Source organism: Haplochromis burtoni, unplaced genomic scaffold (assembly GCF_018398535.1).
Source record: "Haplochromis burtoni strain Fernald_Lab_line unplaced genomic scaffold, NCSU_Asbu1 Contig_12, whole genome shotgun sequence".
Taxonomy (NCBI): Eukaryota; Metazoa; Chordata; class Actinopteri; order Cichliformes; family Cichlidae; genus Haplochromis; species Haplochromis burtoni.
In genome coordinates, this window is record NW_024582373.1 from 297,646 (window position 1) to 316,329 (window position 18,684).

At 40.8% G+C, this 18,684-nt stretch overlaps 2 protein-coding genes across 3 annotated transcripts in view; both read right to left on the reverse strand.

The window, feature by feature from the left end:
* mst1rb (macrophage stimulating 1 receptor b) overlaps positions 1–11,270 on the reverse strand; it is a 34,541-nt gene extending 23,271 nt beyond the window's left edge. For both annotated transcript variants that reach the window (XM_005915261.2, XM_005915260.2), the window contains exons 1-2: positions 10,881–11,270; positions 7,094–8,398 (exon numbers count right to left, since the gene is read on the reverse strand). In XM_005915261.2, the coding sequence (XP_005915323.1) occupies positions 7,094–8,299 (1,206 nt within the window). In that variant the 5' untranslated portion in view covers positions 8,300–8,398; positions 10,881–11,270. The remainder of the gene's footprint in view (positions 1–7,093; positions 8,399–10,880) is intronic.
* Positions 11,271–11,367: 97 nt separating this feature from the next.
* Positions 11,368–18,568, reverse strand: mon1a (MON1 secretory trafficking family member A). Its single transcript, XM_005915262.3, has 6 exons — positions 18,244–18,568; positions 17,616–17,767; positions 15,189–15,572; positions 14,336–15,101; positions 13,887–14,034; positions 11,368–12,391 (listed from the first exon to the last, which is right to left on the reverse strand). The coding sequence occupies exons 2-6, from the start codon at positions 17,737–17,739 to the stop codon at positions 12,251–12,253; spliced, it is 1,563 nt and encodes a 520-aa protein (XP_005915324.1). The 5' UTR covers positions 17,740–17,767; positions 18,244–18,568; the 3' UTR covers positions 11,368–12,250.
* Positions 18,569–18,684: the final 116 nt, after the last annotated feature.

The window sequence follows — 18,684 nt, forward strand, 5'->3', positions numbered from 1 at the left end:
CACATAACGTCCTCTGGGATTAATAAAGTATTTCAATTCTGATTCTTTATGACAACTGAGCAAAGTCTGAGAATGTCTGATCTAATGTATGCTGTGTGATGAAAGTTGGTCCTTGAGAATAAACTATTAAGGGGGGCTTGCATTTGGACAAATCTGTTAAAGTCACTGTTTAATGGGAAATGTAATCAAATCTACACCATCAATCACATATAAAGGTTTTTTGATGTAAACAAGAACACAGCCATTATAGTATGTTAAAGAAGATTTATTAGCTGTCCGACCGCATGGGAGCATAGTTTGTTTTACATGCCTTGAGCAGTTCCATATTATTAGATTGTAATATTTGATCTCTGGAAAATGTACAGTTGTGGTTCGACAGACTGAGCTGCTTTCTTGTGAGATAAGTTGAGCTCGTCACCGGGGTGACAAAGAGAAACAAAGTATCTGGCACACCAGAAGCCCGAGGTGAATCGGTTGTGATAATATGATTATTTAATAATCTAAAGGCCTTTGATAGATGTTTATGCCTTGCATTACTGACAGGAGGATTGCCCTGGAGCTGTAGATACAGAGCAGGGAGCATCACTGTTTGATTTAAGGGAGTATTCTACCAAGGAACAAGAAGCACTATGAGAACACAAACCTCCACCAAGGCAGCTCACTGAGCAGCATTTACTTGTAATGGAATAGTATTGTCTTTTGTGAATATTCATTTTGTTTTCTTTGTTCTTTTTAAATATACTTTAAAAAGTTTTTTTTATTTGTATTTTTTATTTAACCAGGAAGATCAAATTGAGATTAAAAACCTCTTTTTCAAGGGAGACCTGGCCAAGTTTGTAGTGCAGTAAAAACAAGTGCAAAGTCGGTCCTGTTAAAACCCATTTTAATATACTTGACTTAATTTTAATGACACTTTTTGGGTGTAGAGCACATGTGGCATGCATTTTGTTTTTAGTAAAATAAATTTTTGTCACGGTCTCTGTGTCTTTGTTGAGTTACTCTCGTCAGTACAGCCCCGATAAACCCTGTTTCTCGTGTGACTACAGGGATTATGCTAACCGCAGTTCTCTTGTGCTTAGGTTCTCGGACTTGTCCGTACCCCCGATCTGTTTCCCTGGTGGTGTGGCGTAGAATGGAGTAAGAGTGAGTGTGTAGAAAACAAATACGAGAGGAGCGAGTGAGCGGAGTGTGCTGGATTCAGAAGAGTGCCGAAGACAAACTGGGAAGGAACGAATGAGCGGAGCGTGTTTTGAACTTTCTCCCCTTTTCCCCCTGGACCGCTGCATATCCCTGCCCTGTACACTGTCTATACTTTCACGTGGTGTTTTGTAAATAAATTTACGACTGCTATTCTAGTTCAGCTGGTCTGCGCCTGAGTCCATTTTCGCCTGTGTTACAATTTTAATGTTTTGCAATAAATATCAAGTGAAAAAAATGTTTTGATCATAAGTGTTTTCAAAAGAAAAAATACCAATTCTGGAATATTATGACCCGTTATTATAATTTACATAACATTCATAATAAAATAATCTGATATTTAGAATCCCTATACATCACTGCCTATATGTCGTCAATACAAACAATGTCAGTAAGAATGTCAGTAAGTCATTAAGTTGAGCTTGAAGAGCTTAGTGAATGTAGGGAAATTTTTATGGATTGTTAACATGAGCCCACTCTGCACCCCTGCAAAGCTTTAATGGAATTTATTTAAAACCTTCCAAGCTGTCGTGTTTACAGACAGGCTTGAATTTGCCATATTTTTCTAGTCAATGTCCAATCGTAGTGTGAAGTCTCCTCCAGTTAACTGAAGCCTGACATTAGTGGCCTAGTGCCACTGGAGGCCATATATGTCTTTGTGTCACATTTCCTCTGGTTTTTTTTTCTCATCACTGATATACGTTGATCCAAGTTTCATCTGTCCAAAACCTGCTTTTCCAGGAGATACGTGCTGCTTTAGGTATGTGTTAAAGTCTGATCTGGCCACTCTGAGACAGATCACTGGTTTAAACCCTGTGGTGAACCTCTGATAATGATATGCTTACCTCCTGGAGTTGTCCTAACTTGAATATTGTGAACAGGTTTTTCTTCACCTTGGAAAGGATCCTGCAGCGATCCGCCTCTAATGTCTTTGGTAAACCTTTTTATCTTCGGTAAGGTCCTTTTTATGTGTTATTTTTTTCACCAAATGTGCCACAGTTTTCTTTCCTGCTATCTCTCTGACAGATTTGGTTTGTTTTTGAATCCTAAAAATGACTTGTTTCACTTGATGAAACAAGTGAAATGTCTTTACCTTGAAGATTAAATTTGTTCACATTCAAATCCCACCCTTAAGTGAACCCATCCAGTTACATTTGAGACCATGCTAATAAGTACCAATGCAAAGAATGGCAGTAATTTCTCTGTGGTTAATCCAATATACTTGTTCAGCTGCTTAGATCAGACCATATATGGGCGTTGAATTCAGTGTGCATAAAGCTATTATAATGCTTTCGATATATATTGGTGGTGACTGAATAATACAGGATGTTACAGGTTAAAAATGATTGCTTGTTGGGGTTTCTTTTAACCTCTCTCTATTAATATGTAACGAAAGATTTTGCTCCTCTTATGTCTGGATGGTTAGGGATTAGTTTAGTATATTATCCTTCTTCTAGTACTTTTCCCACGTGTCTATGACATATTGATGTTTGTTGAACAATAGAGTGTTTTTGTAGATTTTTTATTCTCCACACTCTCTGCTGACGAGGAGCTAGCGTCCACATAGGGAGCGTTGTTTATGGTATTATTCTTGTCTATATGGTATTTTCTTACCTGTTATCGTACTATCTGTCTTTCTATAATATAGTAGTGACCATAGCCTCTGTTTCACTCAGTGGGTGTGAGTTGGGTTTCTCGGTGAGCAGAAGTCTGGTCACTCCGTGTTTACACGTTCATAGTTCTTGTTTTTAGGGCATAAAATAGTTTAAACCTTTTGTCTCATTGTGGGTGCCTTTTATTTGTCTTCTGGTGGACGGGTTTTGTTTACAGAGTTGTTCCTTGTGTCTTTATTTCTCCTGGGTTTTTTACAGAGTTTTCCCCCAACAACAGATAAACTAAAATTGAGTCAGTGTCTAAAAATATATGGACTGTATGTAACCTTAGAGCTTAAGAAAAAAACAAAAACAGCACTGCTATTGCCTGAAGTCATCCACCTCCTAATCCCAGAGGAGTATAAAACAGTGGGTATGAATTGCTTTCCTAAAGCCTAACTCTCCGTTACAGCTACTCTAAATACAAATCATAAATACAAATATAAAACTAATTAAACTGAAAAGCTGTAAAAATAAAAACTGTAAGCCAGAATATTATCAAACATTTTAAGTCTAAAACAATAGTGCATTTGTCATCACAGAAATAGCTTAATAATTCAGTGACATAGTAACAAGCCAAAAAGCGTGGTATGTACAGTGGCTTGCAAAAGTATTCGGCCCCCTTGAACTTTCCCCATTTTGTCACATTAACATTTGCCCACATTTAATGTCACATTATCGAGCCATCAAACATGAATTCATTTATGGAATTCCACGTGAAAGACCAACACAAAGTGGTGTACACGTGAGAAGTGGAACGAGAAATCATACATACGATGTACTTCAGACAAACGATTTTTTACAAATAAATAACTGCAAAAGTGGGGTGTGCGTAATTATTCATGTATCTGTTGTCTGAGTGCAGTCAGTTGCCCATAGACATTGCCTGATGAGTGCTAATGACTAAATAGAGTGCACCTGTGTGTAATCTAATGTCAGTACAAATACAGCTGCTCTGTGACGGCCTCAGAGGTTGTCTAAGAGAATATTGGGAGCAACAACACCATGAAGTCCAAAGAACACACCAGACAGGTCAGGGATAAAGTTATTGAGAAATTTAAAGCAGGCTTAGGCTACAAAAAGATTTCCCAAGCCTTGAACATCCCACGGAGCACTGTTCAAGCGATCATTCAGAAATGGAAGGAGTATGGCACAACTGTAAACCTACCAAGACAAGGCCGTCCACCTAAACTCACAGGCCGAACAAGGAGAGCGCTGATCAGAAATGCAGCCAAGAGGCCCATGGTGACTCTGGACGAGCTGCAGAGATCTACAGCTCAGGTGGGGGAATCTGTCCATAGGACAACTATTAGTCGTGCACTGCACAAAGTTGGCCTTTATGGAAGAGTGGCAAGAAGAAAGCCATTGTTAACAGAAAACCATAAGAAGTCCCGTTTGCAGTTTGCCACAAGCCATGTGGGGGACACAGCAAACATGTGGAAGAAGCTGCTCTGGTCAGATGAGACCAAAATGGAACTTTTTGGCCAAAATGCAAAACGCTATGTGTGGCGGAAAACTAACACTGCACATCACTCTGAACACACCATCCCCACTGTCAAATATGGTGGTGGCAGCATCATGCTCTGGGGGTGCTTCTCTTCAGCAGGGACAGGGAAGCTGGTCAGAGTTGATGGGAAGATGGATGGAGCCAAATACAGGGCAATCTTTGAAGAAAACCTCTTGGAGTCTGCAAAAGACTTGAGACTGGGGCGGAGGTTCACCTTCCAGCAGGACAACGACCCTAAACATAAAGCCAGGGCAACAATGGAGTAGTTTAAAACAAAACACATCCATGTGTTAGAATGGCCCAGTCAAAGTCCAGATCTAAATCCAATCGAGAATCTGTGGCAAGATCTGAAAAACGCTGTTCATCTAATCTGACTGAGCTGGAGCTGTTTTGCAAAGAAGAATGGGCAAGGATTTAAGTCTCTAGATGTGCAAAGCTGGTAGAGACAAACCCTAAAAGACTGGCAGCTGTAATTGCAGCAAAAGGTGGTTCTACAAAGTATTGACTCAGGGGGGCTGAATAATTACGCACACCCCACTTTTCAGTTATTTATTTGTAAAAACTGTCTGGAATCATGTATGATTTTCGTTCCACTTCTCACGTGTACACCACTTTGTGTTGGTCTTTCACGTGGAATTCCAATAACATTGATTCATGTTTGTGGCTGTAATGTGACAAAATATGGAAAAGGTCACGGGGGCCGAATACTTTTGCAAGCCACTGTATTAAACACGGATGATGTTTTGGCAGCAGTTTTGGCTTATATTGGTCTGCTGTGAAGTGGAAGAACCAAGGTTTCAGTCTATTGGACAGTCCCGCTGTCACGTTACTCAATATTCAAACCAGCAGCCAAAAGCAACAACAGAAGATCCATTACAGGAACACTTTATTAGTCCAAGCAAAAAGTGTTCCTCCAAAGGCAGAGGAAGGGGCAACATAACTCGAGTTCTGCCAAACTTTATGAAATCACTTTCTCCTGAAGTGCCATCATCTGGGATACCCAGCAGCTGAAATCATATTAATTATACAGCTTTACAATATCACAGCAACATTACAGTAATAGCAACCAGTCCTTGTGGGAATACTCATAGTTTCTCAAACTGGAATTTACTTAAAGTAACTGTGGTATCATTACCACAGCTCCCACTACCCAAAACCTACCCCCAAAAGACAAAACTGAATAATTTAACACAAAAAAATATGAGAAATATGCATGGGATCTGGGAATAAACAGGCGTTTTCCCACGAGAAACCAGCAACAACATATTCTAAGACCTTTAAAATCAGACATCCTAACGCACATGCATCGCCTGAAAAGGCCACTGACTAAAGTCACACAAAAAGGGAACGGGGCAAACCTTTCCAGTCCCTTCTTGAGAACATTCAGCCTATAGAAAAAAAACTGACCCTCACTCCCACTTGGCTGCCATCCAGGTCCTTCTGGATAATGATGAGTGTAGTAAGACTTTTTCCATATTTATTAGCAATCCAAAAAGCTTTCTGCATCCCTGTTTTCTCTGACTTAACAGTGGCTGCCAACTGACTGCCGATGCAAAAGCTTCTCACATTCCTAATATGACTGAAATGGAAACCTTAATATTGCTTCACAGAAACCACAAAATTTTCCTTTTCATTGGTGTCTCATCTAGAGGAGGTGATACACGATGAATAAAGGATCATTTCTGGCTAAAGAGGAAAATAGATTCAACTGAATGACCCTAAAAATTCATACAAAAAGGGTGAATACAATAGACTGTATATAAAAGATGGTCATACCACCCAGACCTCTCCCATTGGGTTTTGTACTGTGTGTAATGAAGCCAGAAGTAGCCAGACGTAGGAAAAGCTGGCAAAATATGCCGAGAATCCCAGCTGTGCACAAAACAGCCAAGCAATGATGCATTCAAGAACAACCAGATGTTCTGAAATTTCCAGTGTTTGTTTTCCTAACTGCACTGTCTCCAAATATCTCTCAAAACCATCTCAAAAAATGTGCTCCATTGACGAGTGTCTGATGTAAAAGCTGCAAATAAACCCCAAATCTTCATCCAGCAAACCTCTCGCCTTTGAGTGGAAAATCCCTGCTCCATATAAGATGCTTGTGACCTAGCCAGAAACCCAGGGAGATTTGCCTCGTCAGTGACGCTTTGGTGACAACACTGTGTGGTTGTGTCTGATCAACATTTTCTTGTAAACCTAGTGAAGGTTTTGTCAGAAATCTCATTGTTTACAGATGTGGTATAAGTGTGTATTTATCTAAGTTTTATTTGTCACTAAACCACAATGATTCAAAGACTGGACACCGTCTGACATCTTCAAGTTAAATATTCATAGAAAAGATGGAAGGAGGAACTATCAGTTCTGGCCAAAACCATTTTTGGCACCAGGCTGTAAATGGGCTTTTTAATTTAGGGTTTAACATGGGAGTCTTTTAGGGATTGATTCACTTTTGGAGCCTGCCACTACAAGACAAACAATTTTTGGATTCCTGTGATGGATTCATTTTCAGCACCAAAGCTGGATGAAGATGAGAGACATATTTTAAAGCTCTGCACCCATGTGCAAGATTTTTATCAAGCCACCTTTATTAGTCCATAAATTATCCAAGTTCAGATAATTTTCTGCTCATCTTATCGCGACATACTTTCCTTTTTGCCAGCTCAGACCAAGCAACTGTAGCATTTAGAAGAAGAAGTAGCATTTTCATAGTTGTGTATTTGCAGACTGATGCGCTCACCTCATGTGGACAGCTCTCACAGGGTTGGAAATGGCAGAGCCCTCTAGAGAGCTGCTCAGGTCCAGACTCACAGCAGTCATCCACCCCATCAGCAATTGCCTTGTTCACATTGTCCATGGGGAAGGCGCACAGGGCAGAGTCATGCTCTGTGACTCCGTTGTCGTCGGTGACAGCAAAAACACCATACAGGATGTCATCCTCCTCCTCCGCTCCTAACTCCTCTGCCAGCTCCCTGCCTGCTTTGCCAAAATGGGCTGCTTGGACCACGTTGTACACAATATCCTTATAAGGTTCACTGGCTACGTTCCTCCTCCTGCGCTTTGGTTCAAAGCGACACTCCAAGATCAACTCGCGATACCGCTTCATTTCCCATTCGTTCCTCGGGAGACGTCCCAGACGAGTCTGAAAAGGCGACGATTCCTGATCTGGGCTCTCTCTCTGGACTGAAAGGAAGTACACAAACTCCTGAGTGAAGAAGCTGTAGACATATTCAATATGGTACGTCTTTCGCAGGCTGGGAAGGACAGTCAGACCACGCACATCACTGAAGAAACCATCTTCTGTGGCCAGTGGTCGACGAACTGATAAAGACTTCCTGCCGTAACGCTGAGTGACACTGTCATTAACACTGGCCGCGACAAAGAAATAGACAGTCTGACCCTCCTCCACCATTGTGACTTTCGTACCAAGAGGGCTAGCCACACAGTCAGGACAGTTAGCAGCAGAGTTTGAGCCCTTTCTGAACAAACACTTTGAAAGAGAGGGTGGCTCTCCATTTGGGTTCAGCTGGTGGAAATAGCATACGCCGTACTGAGAACTTCCACAAGAATATAAATACATAAAGAGTGTATCCAACAGCAACACCTGATTGTCTGTGTCCTCTGGAAAGTTGTGATTCTTGTCAATCTCACACAAATTGCATATGTGACACTCTGAGCCCCCCACTGGCCCAGTGCGGAGCTCCCACACCTTCTCCAGGCTTCTGTTGACAGCTTCGATCACATTCTTAGAGGCCACGTACACTTCTTGGTAAAATGAGTTGTTGACTATGTTTTGGATGGGACCCCCAGCTTGGAAGAAAGGCATTGTGTACACAACAGAGAAGTTGACAGGGCTGGGGGCCAATGACGCACAGTTGGCCAGGGCAAAGGCCAGCACAGTCTGGAACCAGACGCATGCCCACCACTGTCCGGCCCAGTGGACCATCTCCAGTCCGGGTTCCAGGGGCCCAAAGGCACAGGCGATGTGTTGCTACCTCCAGGTCTGCTGCTGAGTCAAAACCATCCTTAAACCACCCAGTGACACCTGATAAAACAAAAAGAGTAAAATAACTCATTAAACTGATAAGAAATCATGAGCTGCAACTCAAGAATGACTAAAGCTTTGATATTTCCTTGCTTGAGAGTTAAATAACAAAGATGCCATTTTAATGAGCTAGATGATCCAGGAAGGCTTTGCATAAAGATGTGAAAGAGAAAAGGGGATCTTGGCTGACTTGACTGCTTTCTCCTGCTTTAAGCTAAATGTCCTCTAGGACCAACATTATACTGAACGGACATGTATAAGTATTAGACAGATCTTCTCATCTAGCTCAGGCCAAGAAATCAAGTGAGCATATAACTAGCAGTACTTACATTACCTTCATTCAAGGCTTTTAAATGCATATCGCCTATTTCTTATCTAAGGTTCCTTTGGCAGGAATGGATTTTGTTTAAAGAACCACCTTTTGAACAAACAAAGAGCCACAATCCCGTTTGTATGAAGAGGTAAAAGCTGACAGAAGTGAGATGTGTCTGAAACCTGTTTACTAAAACTGCTGTAAGACCATAAAATGATAAGCAGTAGCCTGTTGTTTCATGTTGTCATGATAAATCATGCCTCCTATGGGATTTGCTACTAATGAAAGTGAAAATCAATATAACAGTATTTTATTATGTTTTGCGTGGAACCCTAAAAGACCCGAGGTAACAATCATGATCACCATCTTGTCTGGTCCTGATAATAAAAGCACATGTGGTCATAAAAATAAAAGCTTTCTCTGACTCACCACAGACACTGACAGGAAATGTTTAGATCATCAGACACAGAGTTGTGGTGGTAGAAGATGTGGATGTAACTATTTTTACTGGGGCTTTGTACATAAGCCATTCATATCTGTCTGGTCATGTTTACTCTGGTTAATCACAGGCAGAGTTTTTCAAATGAATCATCTTCTTTTATGCAAGGGAGTTGGTGGTAACAAGCCAAGATAATGACTTTTGCTCAACATGAACCAACCAAATTTAGCAAATCTACATTTTTCCATTGCTCATCCAGCCCAAGCTCTACGTAGCGTCCGAGCCCTGTCTTCATCGTGAACATACATAAGTGGGTGGATCATTAACTGGACATACGGCATGACTGTTTTCTGGCCTGGCCTCTCAATTATGCATTCCTGTTAGAACCACTACGTGCCTTTCAGGGGGAAAAGATGGCCATGGACTGATGGTCGTCAGACATTGTGTAGCCTTTAAAACTACCAGGTGAGGGCAAAACTGCTCTTCGGCTCGTGTCAGAGAATTTAATCCATTTTGAACATTATATTTAACAGCGTCAGAAACGGCAGTGTGAGCCAACTGATTTTAAGCACAAAGCACTTGTTTTTGCTAAAAGCAGTCGTATGGAAAAGTTCAGAGTCTCAGGTCTTTGCATCAATAATTCATTGAACCCCGCTGATGCTGTTGTTACATTTTAACATTTGCAGCTCCTTGTAAAGCTGAGGTTAAGGTCTGGGGACATGAGTACACATAGTAATGGCACTGATTGACTTTCTCCGGGTTCATGGTTAATAAAGCAAACGGCTGAAACAGAGTTTCCATTCGCTTTGCTATTTTCAGGCCAATCAAGGCTTCATCAGTGAACCGGCATGAGTTGCCAGTAAAGCACCTTGCTCACTGGCACTTCGGCATCCTAATGAAGAGTAGAAGATCGAAGACCTCTCTTAAAATAATCAATGCACAGATATCCAGGGGGATTTGCAGAGTTGAGCTGCTGTTCGAACAATCAATAGTGAACACATATTGAACCTGAAGGACTCATTGACTGAGTAGAAGGAAATAAATTCCAAGGCAATACAGATTCACTAGAAATATCCAGTTTAAGGAGAAACTGCGTCTACATTTCTTTGTTTTGAAAATATCTTTATTTCTACTGTGTGATTTTATACAAACAAGTGAGATTAGAAATCAGTCCAACTATGAGTATGTTAACACAGAACAGCATAATTTCTTTTCGCCCTGAGCTCATCTGCCCTCTGCAGTTGATCGCTTGTATTTATGGGTTTGTTGTTGTTGTTGGGTTGGTGAAGTTTCTCCTTTTACTTTGTCTCCATATTCGGTCACAATCTGCCTTTACTTCTTTGAATCACTCCAGTGTAACAGAGTGCACACTGGCTCCAGTCCACAGGTTAAAGATGTTATTTTCATTCCAAAACCCGAGTTTAGATAACGCAACACTGAGTTTATATTTCACAACCCCCACAATAAATATTAATCGCAAATAGCTTGCTTTTTATAAACAATTATAAATGGATGACACCGGAAACCCTTCCTTGCATTATAAGTGCTGTGAGAGATAATATAAAGAATGCCGGTGCTGTAAGTCAAACTTTGGATCATAAACACAAGCTATTCTTTTTAAAGTCCTCTTCTAGCATTGCCTGTGCTCTGAAGGCTAGTTGGTTTCTGTTTTGTATCTAAACATCAGAGCAGACGCTGCTGAAGGAAAGAAGGAAAGATGAAAAGCTTACCTGTGCAGGTCAGTCACAGTCTTGAGGGAAGCAGCCACTGCCAGCTCTGCGCCTACTGTAAAACAGCGCGCGGGGGAAGGCGGGTTTTTCCTCAGGTAGAGTTAATATCACACGATTAGCTTAACACACAAACATATATATATATATTTTTAAATATAAGCCCTTCTGTATTCGTTAGCGCCCGCTTCGTATTTAACTCCCGGTTTGAATCGGTCCTCGCTCCTCCCCTCACAGCTCCACACTGACACACACCAGCAGCACGAACAGAAGCCAATTAGCCCAGCGTCTATAGGTGGCCTCAGTCACTTTTTAATGCCATAAACGTTTCCTCCTTATCCCCCCCACCACTGCCCTGCCTGTTTCACAGCACCATAAAACTTACTCCTTTTGTTGTGCAAGTGTGCTCCGCGTTTGTGAGACGGAAGTGCTGCTGCTACTGCCATCTACGAAGTGCCTACAGTGTGAGGGGAAAAGAATGACACATCAGTTTGCAGGTCGTTTCTTTATTTACATATAATTTTGCAATTATGGGACTGCCATAAAGCATTACATATTTGTTTTGCACAATAACAGTTAAGGCATGATGTGACAAATGTGACAAGGCTAGATTCCTCAAGCATAGCAGGTTTCTAGGAAACAAAGCTTTAAGAGGCATGCAGAAATATATCATCTGTTAATGTGAGTATTATGGGTGAAAAGAAAGAGATGAACTGGAAAAATAATGGAGTTCATGTGGAATTCCTCTACAGTGGTGTTAAGAGAATACGTGTTATTACAAACTACTGACAGCAGTAAACAGGTCACAGGCTTTCTGTTTCAGTGTCCGTTACATAAACAAAGAGTGCATAGAGGTAAAAGTGTGATGCTCCCAACAGGAATGCTGTTAACCCATATTTTGCCAACATGTCTTCTAATTTGAAAATACATTCTACCGCAGTTCGAGGAATTTCCAGTTTATTCTTCATTTCTAAGAACTGAGTTAATACCATAAAAGACATTTTTTTAAGTTGTGAGATGCACAATAGCCGTTACAGTAAAACCATTCTTCCATGAAAGATCTTTAACAACAGGTAAACACTGCAAGTTTCTGTGTTACCAAAAGTGCGGAGGCTTCTATCTGCTCTTCATTTTTTTTAAATTAAAAGTTATAAAAAAATTTCGCCAGCTAAAATACAGCGTTAATTCAATTGCACAGCACACTTCATTACAAATCAGAGAATTAGAACAGAGCATTCCAAAAGTCAAAAAAAAAGAAAATGCATAGGATTTGACAATCATCATACTCTTAAAGACTACTGCTTCATCATGCGTAGCTGCTGTTAGCACCACTCCAGTCTGTTTTCACAATACTGCTTTACGTTTCAGGAGGCTCAGTATGTGAGAGGACTGAGGATGAAGAGGCGATCCTCCTCCTTCCTGATCCACTTCAGCAGTTTATTGACAGCGGCGAACGCTGAGGCCTTGGTCGCCAGCGGACTAAAGCAGAGGTAAAGCTCAAAGCCACTTGTCACCTGCAAAGGAGAGAAGGCACAACGAGACAAACGGGGCATGAAAAAGCTGTGTGTAGTAGAAGGATATTTTTCTGTTAAAGAAGTTCAGCAATGTGGTTCAATGTAAGAAATTGTTACAGTCTGCAAAATTACTGTAGCTACTGCATTTCAGATCAATGATGAGTGATTAAAGCTTAATGTCTGATGTCTTTAGTCAAAACAAACTCTGTACTTGACGGCAGGAGGCTAAAATCTTGCTTATTATGAGTAATATTCATTTTTGCACATTACTGTTAATGTTGTGCAATTATCATTAATGGCACATTTAATCAAAAATTTGTGTTATATGCACATTGAAAATGTTAAAAAAAAAAAACTAATTATGTAATGACAGTATATTTTTGTAACAATATTTGTAAAGCATTGCACCACATTTAGAATGATGACCCTTTTTCAATACGTTTCTTTAAGATATATATTTAACCACACAACATGCGGTTAGAAAGGGGAAAAAAAAAAAAAAAAAAAGAGTGGTCAACAACTTTCCAGAAGTGTCAATGTGGACATTACTTTTATTGTTATTTTATGTGTATGTGATGGTAATGTGCAAGGGTCTGCAAAAGCACAAAGCTGCTAACACAAAGCTGGTAATGAAGGACAAAGGTTATTCCAGTAAGCTATAATTAAACTCGTTGTGGGAATAAAAAACAAAAACAAAAAAAAAACCCACTAACACACTAATTAAAATAGAAATTAAAAAACATAAGCAGTATCTTCTTTGGGCTGGGGGATGCAGCATTTTCCAAAAAGAATTATTTATGGATCATGTTCACACGTGGCTTTTTTACTGTATGATAGAGCTTCAACCTGCATTTGTGCATGGCACAGTGAACTGGGTTCACAGACAGTGACTGGAAGTGTTCCTGAGCCCATGCAGAGATTTCCATGACAGAATAATTGCTGTTAACGGCAGCCAATGCTGATTTTTGGCCTTGTCCTTTGCCCACTAAGATTTGCGTTTTGATCATATTAGGTACTGTAGATGATGAGAAACTCAAAGTCTTCACATTTTTATATTGAAGAATATTATTCTGAAAATTTCCAAGAATTTGTAGACATTTTTTCTCTCTAAGATGCTCTTTTTATACGCAGTCATGTTACTGACCTGTTGCCAGTTAACCTATTTGATTGCAAAATGTTAATCCAGCTGTTGATAATACTGCATTGTGAATGGAAAAACTGATGTAAAGTTTATGCCAGCAATCAAAATTATTTATGACTTTATTAAATGGACTATTGACCCTAATAAGGCAAATAGTTACCCCCCCCCCAAAAAAAAAAAGAAAAAACAAAACAAAAACAAAAAAATCAGTAAGCTAACTAAATGTGTATGAACAATGTCAACAATCCAGTGTCCAGTATTCATTTTGTACACACCAAATGCTTTAAATGGCTGTCAGCTTAAAAATAATTGTTCAAAAACAATAAACCATTTTAATCACAACACCAGACTCACCTGTGCCAGCAAGTTTTCAGTTTCCCTGCAGCGGTAGTAGTAACGGAGAGGTCTGGTTGGATGGTGCAAGCAGCTGTGAAGTTCCTGGTACAAGCTCAGCAGCCTTTCCTGCTCTCCATCAGACTGGTACACCATCGGAAACTCGGGGCTGAAGGTGGAAAATATCCAAGAACAAGGATTTGTGTTCATGACAAAAAAATATATACATATAAGAATGCAAATCTTTGTATACTGATGATCATTTTACTGGCCCAGATAAAATCAAGTGTCATCTGCTCTCATGAAGTTGTCATTTATGTAAATTTTTCGTAATACCGAAAACATCTGAGTAGATGTGTTTATACAGTGAAAGGAAAAAGTTCTTGAATTAACAGGATTAATGACTGTTAAAATACTCTGATCGTTATCTAAAAACCCCTAAATTTGACAAACACAGTCTAACCACTCACCTGGTGTACAGTCCGGAGCTCTTTGATTTATACAGGAAGTGCCTGAGCTCTGGGATGCCAACCTGCACCACGGAGTAACTGGGACATTTCACCGCCTCCTTCAGGGCCTGGTAGGCACTACGCTTGCTCAGCCTTTCCATAAACTTCTGCTTGCAGTCGGACATGTTAAAGAAGTCCTCTCTTTCAGTTGAGACCAGAATGAGACAGAGCTGGGACGCAGGCTCCAGGTAAGAAATGTGAGCGTGGAAAAATCCTGCGGTGTTGAACTTTGGCAGACAGATCGGCGTCCAGCCTTCACCTTCTCGGAAGGAAGAGGAGGAACCGACGAGGTTGAAGACCAGGTGCAAGTCTATGTGGTGGAGGAACTGGTCCTTCTTCCTGACCAGGGTGACCAGGCGATCGCCGGCCAGCAATATGGAGAACACCAGGTTTTTGGATTTAGCGGCCTGTAGGCTCGATGACACTACGTCCCTGGCAGAGCTGGGGAGGGGCAGGCAAGTGACGGCACTGAGCAGCAGGCCGGGGTCTCGTTCCAGCCGGATCAACAGGTTGTCAGTGAGATACTCTGAGCCGGCCAGCAAACGCCGCAAGTCGTAGTTCTGCTTGTGCTGGAAGATGTGGTTGAGCTGGGTGAGGGTGAGCAGGCTGACTATCTGGTAGTAGATGTATTGCAGCTCCCGCAGCATCTCCTTGTCTGATTGACAGGTGCGTGACACTCCCACCAGGACCAGAGGACTCTTGGTGAGGAAAACCACTTTACAGCCATCTGACACAAACATATTAACAGCACTTCCATTAAGATACGACATATTTGTTTAGAGAATTAAATGTTGCTGCCAAAGTATAATCTGACCTGCATGGATGGAGCGGATGATGTTCTTCTCAGCCTCGACAAACGACACGAGAGCCATCATCACCCCCATGGTGCTCGACAGCGCCTCTTCCGTGCCGTAGCGAGTATAGATTGGTTTCCCCGCCTCACTCAGCACAAACACGTGTTTTTTGTGGCTCCGCCACGCCTCACTGGACACATCCTCCTCCTTAGTCCTGCTATCCGACAGGTCATTGCTGTGTTGTTCATCTATATTTTGTTCAGCAACAAGTGCCTTGAGCCCCTCTTCATGCTGCTCTTCTGATTTGCCTGAATCAGCTGTCCTCAGGGCTTCTTCTTCAGCTTCAGCAGTTAAATCCTCAAACGAGTGTGCATGGATGAACATGGCACTCTTCTGGCCAGCACCTGTATTAATATAAATGATGACAAACTTTGTCCGTAAAAGATTTAAAAAATATATAAAAAAAAAAAAAAAAAGCTAGAAAAGCTCTATATAAATATGAGCGCAGTACATCACATGGCAGACATTTCTGGACAGTTCCTTTGGAAAAAAAACTCCAGGAAGTTTGAATGCTACTTTCTAAAAGGACATGTGGCCAATGACCACATATACAACTGCCAAAGTAACCAAGTCCTCTTTTAGTGTTTTCTCAGTTTGCAGCATTTATAGCAGTTTTCATAATCAAACATTTTTCCCATGTAGAAAAAAATAAATAAAAATAGTGGACTGTTAGTATCAGGCTCATTCTCACTACTGAAAATCATGTGTTTGGTTAAGGGATGGGGTAAGGGTGGAGCATGAAGGAGACACAGACATGACCCCTCTTTGCTCAGCGTAAATTCTTCATACTCTTACCTGCCAAACAATCAAACACACAGATTTTTTTTATGCTTGGAAGCAGGCCTCGTGTTTAATGTGCCCGTTAAATTTGCATTCACACATACAGCCAGGTAATGTAGAAATGCTGCTTAGCTCAAGGCAGATTCAACACAATGGAAAGTGGAGATGTATACATAATTTAAAAGATTTTCAGTTTGTGTTTCTACAAGAGGAAAAAAACAACTTCAACGAAAAAAAAAAAAAAGTGGCTGGTTTGGAAAATGTGTTAAATTCCCCAACTTTGCTGGAGAACAAAACTGGGCATTCCTGTGGGAACCAACTAGCTGGAAAAGGCATCCAAGACAGATGACAGATGAATTATGTACAGTTACAGGACAAGACTTGATTCTTTTATTTGAAAAACTGATTAATTTTGAACATGGTATGCAACTCTAGAACAATCCACAAAAAACAGAAGTTCAATTTAGTCTATTATCGTATTAGTCACACATGTTTTAACTTTAGGTTATCACACTTCAGAGCTGCTGCAGTGAATAAAATGAACAACCTCTGGCCAAAGCTTATCTAATTAGAAGAACAAGAATAAGGCAACTGTGATAGCGAAACAGTACGCTAAGACTTCAAAATGTCCTGTTTAGCTCCAGTTTGAGAAGAGCAAATCCATACAGTGTTACATCATCTCTCCTGTCATTGTTGGATTTATTCAAAGCAGGATGTGATGCAGCAGATGAAAGCAGCTGCAGCCAACTTTCACTGTGACAAACTGACAAATTTTCCCCAGATTTTTTTTGCAGTCAACAGATGGTCATATCATTAAATTCTCATGAGAAAACATGGCAGCATTTGAAGGGAATATTGTGCAACTGTAACACAAGCTCTAAAACAGCAGACAACCTGTAAAGATATTCACCATTTCTTACATAGACAGGATGTGCATATTCATGCTGTCTCTCACACACAGAGTACTCAGTATGCGTTCACCGGACACTGCACAGCTACAACAATGTGAAACAGAGAAGTCCAATTCATGGGAAAGTTTTCAGAAGTGTCAGCACTGAAAGAGTGTTAATGTCTTTTCTTTGTGCTACAATCATAAAAAAGACAATATTCCAGGCAAAGATACTGCAGGGATTTTGTACTTGAAATAGAAAACAGTTGATGATTACTTGGCCCTGCCCTGCCTTGATATTTGTCTAGCCCAACTAGAAGCTTTTATGGTCTACTGTAAGCGTTGTGATCACTGATCATGTCCTGCATTGTTTCGCAATACAATCCTATGAGGGATTGGCCACAAAGTAGCGTGGCACAATTCTATTCACCCACGACTTCTTTAAGACACCTAGACTTACCTGCAGTCTTTGAAATGAGAGCGCAGTCAGTGGTGTAAGGCCACTGATAGTGGCTAAGTGAACTACCTGGAAAATATTTCTTGCGTTAACATTACCTTAGACTGGAACAAATGCAAGAGGAAGTTCACACATACTACACCTTCATATTTGACGTTTTTTCACTACTATGCAGTGGTTCCAGTTTTGCAGATGTATGTTAAATATGTTTAAAATCATACTTGTCTCTGTGTGTTTACAGACAAGCGGCACAACACTTACCTGGTTCAGTTCCCTCTACCAGACCAGGTATGGGGCTGTCCGCCCTGACTGAGCGAAGGCGGTCTACAGGAGCCAGAGTTCCACTTTCCCATGATGCAGTCGCCTTTTGGGCTTCACCTTCCATCACTGCTACTTAAGGCTAGGACACGCACCTGGAAAGATAGACAGACAAAGGGCTATAGGACCAAAGGGCAACAACTTCGTGACTGAGTCTTGGATTTATGGTGGTGTGCCATTACAGTGACATGACACGGTCACCACGAGTCGGTTCAACTGAAATCAAATAAAGCCCTACAGTTAGGTAGTGAAGATTAACTGTTTATTGGAAGCGGGGGAAAACAGCTAAACCGGAATGTCCTCCTTGCTCCAAGGAAGGCTGAAACCAACTATGGAAACAAAATGAGTCTCGAAAGAATAACATATTCACACGCAGTATATTTACATTCACATCTTTTTTTCTTGCTTAGCATCCTGAATTATCACAGGCGTCACGTATGTTTGACTTCAAAAGCTACTTTGATTGCTGACTTTAGCATGTAGTCAAACAAACGCTATCTCAGACACGTTTAATCGCCTTCGCTCTCAACCAGAGCACTCAAGACCCCTTCAAATACTTCAAAAAGATTACCTTTCATTTCCACAGCTGTCTGCATCTGAATGTTATGCTCCCCAACTCGTTTGCCACAGTTGCTGCTAGCTAACTAGCAGAAACCGCACAGAAGAACTTCTTGAATCATGCCCTGGTTGGTTGCGGAAGTGCGAATTGTGGGATATGAAGTTCCCTGCCAGAGGGTTTATACACTTTTTATCACTCGTTTCCCAGGAGTAATAAAAATGCCGAGTTCATCTGAATAAAATAAAATACGGAGAATTGTCTTTGAAATAGTTAAGAATTAATTTAATGGGTTAATTTTGAATATTACAGCATGCAAGTTACATATAACACACTGCCATCTTTGATCTTGCTGGTGCTTTCAGGTCACGCAGGACATGAAACAACTGTGCCTGATTATTAAATTGCACGATTGTCACGAGACTCAGATACTTAATTTGTCAGACAGAAAACATT

What these genes read in the sequence shown, in the direction of transcription:
- mon1a (XM_005915262.3), bottom strand. Translation starts at nt 17,739, where the DNA reads ATGGAAGGTGAAGCCCAAAAGGCGACTGCATCATGGGAAAGTGGAACT. An exon ending in GGTAGAGGGAACTGAACCAG is followed by an intron (nt 15,573 to 17,615) that starts GTAAGTGTTGTG and finishes ATATTAATACAG; the next exon opens with GTGCTGGCCAGAAGAGTGCC. An exon ending in CATCCGCTCCATCCATGCAG is followed by an intron (nt 15,102 to 15,188) that starts GTCAGATTATAC and finishes TGTTTGTGTCAG; the next exon opens with ATGGCTGTAAAGTGGTTTTC.